General features: G+C 41.2%; 1 protein-coding gene across 2 annotated transcripts; it reads left to right on the top strand.

Annotated features, from left to right (window-relative positions):
• The first annotated feature begins 332 nt into the window (after window positions 1-332).
• cyth4b (cytohesin 4b) lies at window positions 333-9864 on the top strand. Of its 2 annotated transcripts, none has more exons than XM_020102612.2 (13): window positions 333-549; window positions 2542-2624; window positions 2791-2855; window positions 3717-3783; window positions 4287-4405; window positions 4772-4852; window positions 5383-5495; window positions 5715-5863; window positions 6268-6379; window positions 6807-6883; window positions 7605-7676; window positions 8011-8165; window positions 9027-9864. In XM_020102612.2, the coding sequence occupies exons 1-13, from the start codon at window positions 531-533 to the stop codon at window positions 9106-9108; spliced, it is 1194 nt and encodes a 397-aa protein (XP_019958171.1). In that variant the 5' UTR covers window positions 333-530; the 3' UTR covers window positions 9109-9864. The 2 variants fall into 2 exon arrangements, with proteins under 2 accessions (XP_019958171.1, XP_069385413.1); XM_069529312.1 differs by lacking the exon at window positions 333-549 and adding an exon at window positions 1872-2287.
• The last annotated feature ends 318 nt before the right edge of the window (window positions 9865-10182 follow it).

The following is a 10182-nucleotide window of genomic DNA, read 5'->3' as shown; positions in this document are numbered from 1 at the left end:
CTCCGCCAATGATGCAGATTCAATCCCTCCAGGTGTTTGAGATATATTGCGTTCACAGAAACATAAATTCACAGTCACCATGACCAAGTTTGAAAGGATTCTCTCGAGGTGTTCTGAGGGTATCACGTTCACAAGTCAAACACATTCTAGTTTGAGGTCACAGTGACAAATTCTAATCAGTTCATCAAAGAGTCCAAGTGAGTATTTTGGCTAAATCTAAAGAACGGACGAGCAGACAACTCAGAAAACAGCCGACTCTGGTGTCGAGGGGGAAAAACGGTCCAGTTCCTGCTCGATGTCTTCACTTCATAGATTAATCCATTTCATAACACTTTTATTTTGAAGGGGCAGCTCCTTGTCATCACTTGTGGCTTTGTGCTGTGATCTTTACGTTGTGATGGAGGAGGAAGGGGTGGAGTCGAAACAGAACATCTTCAAACTAAACTACGAGCTGCGTCCTCTCGCCTTCACTTCACATTTCACTGTTTGGGAATTGTGACTTTTCTTTTTTCTTTTTCTCTTGGATATAAATGACTGATTGTCAAATGGGTAAGACCTGATTTCCTCTTCTTGTCTTTTCCTTATTGCATTTTATAAAAAATATATATATATTTTAGATTCCCACAACAACATTTGTCAGTATTTTTTTATTTATTTTTAAATATCTCTGTTCAAAAAATCATTTTGGATACTTTTCATGAAAGAGATTGTTGTTTTATGACCATGTTTGATTTACGTTGTCTTTTGTATTTATCCCTCCTGTCAGTGAGTCATATAAAATGATCCTCTCAACTTCCATCTGCTTTATAATTTAGAAACAGCTGAAAGAAAATTAGAAATTAACAATAAAGTTCAACAGCTGCTGCTTAATTATTTCGGTTACTGATGCACAGTTCTTTGTTTTCTTCTTCTCACAATTTGCATCTTGTGGTTAAACAATGCACGGATCACACGCAGCTGAAACAGGGAAGAGACAGAGCTGCAGATCACTGATAAGATAAAAAGAGATGTTGACATCTTTAAATTGACGTCTATTCACGGTCGATCGACTAAAAGTCCAACTGTCAAATATCAGTTTCTAAACCAGTGACTGAAATGAGGAGTTTGGATGACCGGTGTCATCAGGGCGTCGTGCAGGAGGTGGAGGTGCTGTGATCCCATGCAGCATTAAAACCAAACACTTCACACGTCTCTGCACAAAGTGCTGATGGATGCCATTTTATCGACTTTACATTGAAACAACTTTGTTTCTCACTTCGTCTGAAACCTGCAAACTTTTCTCTGCATGTTGGTGTCAACACTGTCGAAGAGCTTCAGAGCTTCAGAGCCAATCAGAGACGCTTGAGCGTGTCATGACTTCTCTGTGTTTTCTCCAAGCTCATCCAAATAAAAACATCAGTTCAGTATTTAGAGTAGTTGCTAATATTTTCTAATGTTTCCAGTACAAACTATTATATAACTTTTTTAATTGTAAGAGCCAGTAGGGCACACAGGAAGAATCGCAGAGCGACCAAACCTAAAGACAGGACCCCTTGGAAAAATGATTTCATGGAAATCAGTTTGGTAGTTTCATGATTCTGAGATTTTTTGTGTTGAATTCTGGACGTGTTTGGACTCAGTCCTGGACATCTGGGTTTGTCTTTGTTTGAGTTCCTCATTTCCAGGACTCAGATAAATAAACTGTGATGAGGTAAAGTTTTTTAAAATTGACGGACAGAGTATTGATTCCGTCACAAACGTCTGGACTTAGTGATTCCATTTGTGACTCAGACCGTGACAGTGTCAGGTTCAGGAAATATAGAAACTCCTGCAGCGCAGTGACCACATGGAAACAGTGATGTCGAACCCAGAGGTTTCTCCAGATGTAAAGATTGTCCAAGCAACGTTGGTGGCATGATGAGTCTGTTCTCATAATGACTGTGAGGTTTTATTCACGCTGCCTCACCACCCATGCCTCAATATGAAAACCACTCCCACCTATGGTGATGTTGTCAGTTCCTGACCCAGAGCAGACAGCTCATATCGCACCAGAAAAGAGTTTAAGACTTTGTAAGTCAGACAGTTACGGATTAAATTTCAAAGTCCAGTTGTTTCCCAGAGAGCACACAGATGTGGAACAGTTCAGGCAATGATGCGGCACCAGTGTGGCACCTCTGATTGACAGGTGCTATTGCATTGGTTCACTTGTGACCCAGGAAATAAGCAGCAAGGAGAACTCATATGAAACTTTGACTATCACACATCAATGATAACTTCATGATCCACCACTACCAAACATTTCCTCCAGGTCCGTGTGGCTCGTTCTTCACAACAGTCTGACGCTTAATGTGTCCGATGTTTTATAATTTGTAAGGAGAAAATGTTTTGTTTGTCTTCGTTCTTCGGGGTGTTTCACCATTATTGGTGGCGCGGTATTGTGAAATCTGAAAAAAAAAAATGATTGTGAAATGTGGAATACGTGTGTAAGTGTGAAATGGGGAAGAAGTGCAACAAAGCTCACTTCTGATTCATGGTTTTTTTCCAATTTTTCTTGTTCACCAGTTTCCTCAGATTTTACAGAAGATGAGAAGATGGAGATCGAAGGCATCAAGACGTATAAGAAGGACCTTCTGGACGACATCCAGGTAACGTCCACGCCAATATGGCCACTGTGGGTCTTTCGTTAATGGCCGTGCTTGTTAATAAAGATGGACGACGTGACAGGTCGTCCATCTTTATTTACAGTCGATCACCCGTTGTTTCAAAAAAGCTCTTTTGGTTTATTCATCGTTTGTTATCTTCACTGTCCAGAAGCTGAAGATGGAGATAGACAACGTGATGGCGGAAATACTCAGCTTTGAGTCCACAGAGGAAAAGTGAGTTCTGGTCGGGAAAACCCCTCCACCTGTTTGAACATCTGCACTTATATCTAGAACCCGCAGTGACTCCTCCATTTACATCCGTGACATGGCATTCGTTTCTGATGTCCTCACCACAAGGCTCTGCCTCCTGGTGTATTTTTAAATAGAGGAGTTTCATTCTTTGTCTTTTCTGAATAACTGAAACCTCTTCCTGGGATGTTCGGTTTGTTTTTTATAGAAAATACTCAAGAATATACAGTGTTTGTTCTTTTAATCTCGTTTATAGCAAAATGTCACACTCCAATTTTGTAAAGATAAAACTGAGAAATTAGAGACGAGGTGATTTTATTTAAAAAGCACCTTTCATTCACAGAGGAAGATGTTGTGCAGTAAAATTAAAGAAAAACAACAGGGAGACAAAATCTGAAAGCAAAGTTTAGCATAAATTAAAATAATGGGTTAAAAAGAATAGAATAAAAGACAGAACTATGATCAGTAGAGTATCAAACTCTAGAAATGAAAAATAATACAGATCAAATAAATTCTGTAAAATAATAAATAAATATGAAATGATGCTTTAATTAATGAGCTGTTAAAGCACTCAGGACAGAGCCAGGCTAGCTGTTTCCCCTAGTATCCATTCTTTCTGCTAAGCTAAGCTAACTGTAACAGAACTCAAGTTCAAGTCCCTCTGTGTGATGGAGGCTCATGTTTGTCCTTTACAAATGAAGTGTCGGTCTGATTGATAGATTTCTTGTCGCAGCTTCTTTTATCATCATATCATTTATACATAGAGGATCAGCGAGGGGGCGTTAAATAACAAAACCTTCTGTGTTCAAAAACTCATGTGTCCTTCTTCTTTTGCTTTTTCTGCAGCAAAACGATAGAGAAGAGCAAACAGTTCTCAAACGGGAGGAAGAAATTCAACATGGACCCGAAGAAGGTGAGCGCAGATGAGTGTGTTTTATACCTGATAAGCTCTCGCTCGTCGTCGTGTGGACTTCCTCTCGCTCGACCACACTGGAGCTCTGTGAAATGACACTGAACGGGCCCTTCACACAGTTTCAGTGGTTTTGTTTGCAACTTTGAATACAAAACAAAAAGCAACACTGCTTACTCTTACTGGAAAGAGAAGTGGACTCCGAGCTGTGGTTGGTTTCTGAGGTTACCTGAACTTCATACATGATGTAGATGCTCATTCGTCACCTCAGATTCCTTTGGCAGAGAGGAAAGAGGAAGAGACATCGCTTTTAGGGAATTGGAATTTTGAAAAGCTGCAAATTCGCTAATTCTTACCAACCGGAGATGAGATCATTGTGAAACTGCAGCACAGAGGGGGGGGGGGACTATTTCTGAAGCACTACATCATAAATTGAGATTGCAACTTCCCCATGCAAGCTGCAGATGAAGTCTAATTTGTGTGCACATGTGTGTGTGTGCGTGCAGGGCATCAGTTACCTGGTGGAGAACAAGCTGCTGGATGGAAGTGCTCAGCCCATCGCTGAGTTCCTCTACAAGGAGGAGGGACTCAACAAGACGGCGATTGGAGAATTCCTCGGAGAGAGGTGAGGAAGGGCGGAGAGGAGGAGGAGGGAAGTCAAGTAGGTGAAGAGGAATAAAATAAGAGGATGAAAAAAGGGAGTGAGCAGGATGAAAGGGAAGAGCATTGAAGAGGACACTGAGGATTTGAGACACGTTGAGGAGGGAGAATAAATATCCAGTAGATGAGGGTGGGAGAGGAAGAAAAAGCAAAGGGAAGAATGATCCTCATAGAAGGAGGAACAAGGGGGTGAGGGAAGAAGAGAAGGGAGGAAAAAAGGTTGTAGGTGGAAGGATCGTAAAGGCAGGTTCCAACAAGGTGAAACTTTCCTGTGGTTTCATGTGTCTCCTCCTCCTCCTCCTCCTCCTCCTCCTCCTCCTCTGACCCACAGGGACGAGCTCCACCTGCAGACCCTGAAGGCCTTCGTGGAGCTGCACGAGTTCTCCGACCTCAACCTGGTCCAGGCCCTCAGGTCATTTAGCAAAATCTTCATTAACTCGTTCAACAGGGAACAATTCAAACATCTGGAGGCTATCGATAGATTCTCACGTCAGATAAAGCGGCCTATACTTAATCACTAAGAGGAAAAGTGACATTTATGATTATTATTAGTTTTAAAAAATATATTTATGATCAGAGTAATTCTACACTGAACCCTGGAAATTAGAAACTGTAAGTGTTTCTATTGTTTTCCATTATATTCTTTTGATCTTTTTTAAGTTTAGAGACCAAAGCACAACAAACATCATTCGACAGAACACAAAAACAATTCACGAAACAACATGTGAGAAAACATCCTTCACTATTTCTATAAAGACGGTAACATCATAGGGTACTGTCCAGAGTTAAATCAATGAAAATATATTGTGCAGCTCCAGGACACACACACACACACACACACACACACACTCACTCTCTCTCACTCTCCAGATGTGTTGAGTATCTACACTCGTGTCGAACACTTCAATAAACAGGACTTGTGTTGTGGTTTGCACATGACAGACAGTTTCTGTGGAGCTTCCGTCTGCCTGGTGAAGCCCAGAAGATCGACCGCATGATGGAGGCCTTCGCCACACGCTACTGCGACTGCAACACTCACGTCTTCCAGTCGACTGGTGAGTGCATGTGTCCACTTCCTCTCTAGACTGTCCGTGTGCGTGTTTGTTTAACTGAACGCAAAATCTTTTGTCAACTCTTATTTCCTCTCCAGATTTGTCTCCTCTTTACTGACTCTCACGTGAACTAAAGTGAAGCATCATAATTATGTAATAATATATTTGACATCCTCTTACTCTGTGTGTGTGTGTGTCTGTGTGAATCCTGTACAACACCAGACACGTGCTACATCCTGTCCTTTGCCATAATCATGCTCAACACCAGCCTCCACAACCCCAACGTGAAGGACAAGACCACCCTGGAGCGTTTCATCTCCATGAACAGAGGCATCAACAACGGGGAGGATCTCCCCAACGATCTGCTGTCGGTGAGAACGCCGCTGATATTTCAGCTTCTGGAATCTTTCAAGTTCTTTTTTACTCTTGGGAATTTGAGTGTTAGCACTTTTAAATGATCAGTATTATCACAGTCTTGTTCAAACGTGCGGAGAATGTTGAAAAAGTACAGACACACAAACTGATTTTTTTTTAATTTTAATAATATATTTGTTATCAACGAAGAATAATTACATAGTGTAATTTAACATCAGTGTCTGTGAGCTGGTGTTTGATCTGTATCACTCTCACAGCTGATTCAGTGTCACTCTGAAATAAGACGTAAATGGTTTGAATCCCTCTTGTTCTGACGTATTTCAACTTTTCGTTTCCTCCGATTGGTATCAAGGCTTTTGCTCACATTTTAAATTTCTGATATTTTACATTTTCCACTCAGAAACTGTACGAGAGCATTCACAACGAACCCTTCAAAATCCCAGAGGACGATGGGAATGATCTGACTCACACTTTCTTCAACCCCGACAGAGAAGGCTGGCTTTTAAAACTCGGTAACATCTCTAACATCTCTCCTAAATACATTTGAATGGGTTATTACACAAACCACCTCACAATCTTCAACCCATCAAACTACAAATTCAAACCCTGAGCTCCACAAGACAAGAGATGTGCTGCATTACATCTAAGCTGCAGAATAAGGTTTAAAAACAGGAAACTACAGAGGAAGTACTGAGAAACTAACCCAACAGTGCTCAGTATTTATATTTATATATATATATATATATATATATATATATATATATATATATATATATATATATATATGTACCCTCACAGTGTCATGTGGTTGGTAAATACAGATGTTTCATTTAATTCTCAAATGTGTATTTTGGTTTCATCTGTTGTGAAATGACGCAGTTTTTGAAAGTTTGTTAGTTCCACTGAAAAAACTAAAATGTTCCCCGGCTGTGTCACCAGGAGGCCGAGTGAAGACGTGGAAGCGGCGATGGTTCATCCTGACCGACAGCTGCCTCTACTACTTTGAGTACACGACTGTAAGGCTGCTCCTCTTAATTCTCCTTCATCCACAGCATCTGAAAGTCTCTCAGCTTCTACCAGTCACTCTTTTAGCGTGCGTTGGCGACACCCAGTGGCCTCACGCGTGACGTTTTCGGGTTCTCGTGAACACGATTGTTCACAATAACTTGAGGGAACATCTTCAAGTTTGGTATAAAACTTTCAGTTGGACTCGAGGATGAATGGGTTAAAATGTGGTTGTCAGAGTGTAAACATTAAGGTCACTATGACCTCATGTTTCGCCTTGTGAACACGATATCTCAACAATACATTGAGGGAATTTCTTCCGATTTGGTAGAAAGGTTCACTTGGACTCACAGGTGAGCTGATATGAATTTGGAATTTAAAGGTCAAAGGTCAAGGTCACGGTGGCCTCGCAAGTTCCAAGGGAGATTGTGTGTATAGTTTTTTTTTTTTAATCTATCCAAAGATGGATTTATTCCTCTAGAACATACGTCAGGTCTGCTTTGAGGGAATTTCTTCTCACTTAAACCACTTGTCTGGAGTCTGGTTGGAGGAGACATACTAGACTTGATTAAACTTGATTTCACGAATTTACCTCAAGGATCTAAACAGTCTGTCCTCGGACCCCCTGGCTCTGCTGCTTCTCTTCTTTTCTTGACGCAACTGATATTTTTACCCTCAGCTCTTCCTTCTTTCCCCCCTGACTCACTCCATCTCTTTTTAATCTGTCTGCAGGATAAAGAGCCCAGAGGCATCATCCCTCTGGAGAACCTGTGTGTGAGGGAAGTGCCATATCCTCGCAAACCGGTGAGTTCCTGCCATGGACTGTAAATTAAGATGGACGACATGACAGCTCCCCAAAAGTGAAGCCAAAAATCATCAGCATCGCCCCTAGTGGCTTGCTGCAGCATAGGTCTTAAACCTGTGCAAAAAACAAGATGGCAGCGTCCATATCCAGGATGTTTTGGCTTCAAGGAAGTGAATAGGCATCATCCAACTTTACGTACAGTCCGTGGTTCCTGTCAGATGTGTTAGAAAAATATAATTCAATGAAACTGAATATGGGCATTTTGTATGTATGTAACACGTATTTGAAAGATCACTAAAGAGATGTACACACTTTGATCCCCGTGTCGTCCAGTACTGTCTGGAGCTGTACAACCCCAACAGCCGAGGGCAGAAGATCAAAGCCTGTAAAACGGAGACGGACGGACGAGTGGTGGAGGGGAAACATCAGTCGTACACCATCTGTGCCGCCAGCGCCGAGGAGAGAGACTCCTGGATCGAGGCCATAAGGTCACACCACACACACGTTGTACACGATCGTGCAAACGTGCACACAAACAGCAGCATGAGCGTAACTGGACAAATTAGGAAACACGCTTACACCCGTGAGAATCTGCTCATTTGTCCCGACACACATCTGCAGCCTTGTGTGATTGTGAGGAGGAGAAGGTTCATCTCTTGATCAGTTATTAGAGTCTACACGAGGAAACACTCGTTCTCAGCTCTGTGGTTTCGAAAAAATCGGGTAAACATCTGTCCACACCCAACATCACAGCTGGGTGAAGTCAGGTGTGGTCTGTTCTGCTTGAGACCACATCCACTTGTTGTGGATGAGTTCTCGTGTTGTAGAGTAAAGTGTTGTGCTACATAGAATGTGGTGTTCATGTGCTCGCCACTAGTTGGCCGTGCTGGGACTATAAATCAGGGTATAGTAACATAACAATGTGGGTTTTAAAAAGTACATGTTCAGTTTTTGTAATAACAGATATTACGTCTGCTTTGAACATAAACTGTTCGTTTGAATCAGTCCAGTCAGAAGAGCAGAAGGAAATGTCCGTAGTACCTGGTTCTTTAGTTTCTCCACTTTGTTCACAAGCTAGCTATTCATTCTCCGTCTGCCATTTGATGCTAGATAAGTACACTGAGGTTTGCGTTGACGATAAAACATTATCAGTTAATTTCACAATAACGTTTTATTGTGTTTTATAGTCCAGTAGATATCGATGTGATTTGTAAAACATTGAGCTTTTCATCCAGTGTTTGTCTTCAAGCTTTAAAGAAACAATAACGTGACGTTTACTCTGATCATTATTGATATTGACTTCATATTATTATTGACGTCATACTGACTTTTATTTTTACTTCAAACAGAGCGAGTATCACCAAAGATCCGTTCTACGACTTGGTCTCCGTCCGTAAGAAGAAGGTGATAAACCAAGCGCCTCAGGACTGAGCCGTCTACTGCCCCCCGTGGACACTTACAGAACTGCACCAGAGTGGGACTCTGACCCCTGTCAGTTGTTTTAAACACTTTAAACACAGCTGAGCGACAACGCTGGAGACAGAGCGACACAGACGGTGGTCATTCAGGCTAAAAGAGGGACTTCTCTTTCCACTTCTCTTTATTGCAGTTGGTGGTTTTCAGTGTCAAAGGTGACAAACTGACTCATGCACATTGCTCTCATCATCAACCAGACAAGCCACAGAGAGACTGAACAGACCGGAGACTTTGCTGGAATGTGTTGTGGAGTTTGTAACATGAGAAGATGTTTTAGTATTTGGCTGATGTTTCTGTGAATACTATAAAAAAAAGCCAAGAGTTGGTCGTGTTCTCAGCTTCTTCACAGCTCCCAGAAAACTTAAAAATGACAAACAAAACCATTATTTTAAGAAATCTTACAGCTTTGCTTTTGTCCATCGAGTCATTTAAGGTTTCATTACGTGGTTTCGCCAGGTTTTGTGAAGATACTTGTGTATGAAATGCTTCAGTTGTGCAGAAATAGCTTCATGCATTTTCAAAATTTGTGATACTTTATAGCGTAACACGGGATTTATCTTCTTCTTATATTCCCTAGTGCAATAAGTGTAGCACACATTACATCGAATTGTAGCTGTACTTCATTTTGTAACTTCTGCAAAATCTACTTTGTAATTATTGTTTGTGTTATGTTCTCATGAAATAATTATTTAATAAAAACGCTCTCAGGTGTGTGTTGACATGTTGTGTTTGAAGTAAACCTGCAGCTGTGTTTTCACTTCAACAAACCTCGAAACCATGAGACCACACCTCACTTCCTCATATTCACTGTTTCTGTGTGACCCAGAAAAGTGATGATCCTGCTGTAGTTCAATGCTTTGTGAAGTAAGAGACGTCTGCTGCTCGTCAGTGCTGATGGAACTTTTTCATTTGCATGTGTTGTGACTTTTTGCAGCACACGTGTCGTCAAATTGATGAAAACATTTTCTTAATTTGCTCTTATATTTTTTTCTATTTGCATGTTGTTCCTTTGCAGAGCGTTGAACTCTC

The sequence above is a fragment of the Paralichthys olivaceus genome, chromosome 8 (assembly GCF_024713975.1).
Source record: "Paralichthys olivaceus isolate ysfri-2021 chromosome 8, ASM2471397v2, whole genome shotgun sequence".
Classification (NCBI taxonomy): Eukaryota; Metazoa; Chordata; class Actinopteri; order Pleuronectiformes; family Paralichthyidae; genus Paralichthys; species Paralichthys olivaceus.
Note: the sequence above shows the minus strand (reverse complement) of the source record. Positions and strands in the feature narration are given on the sequence as shown.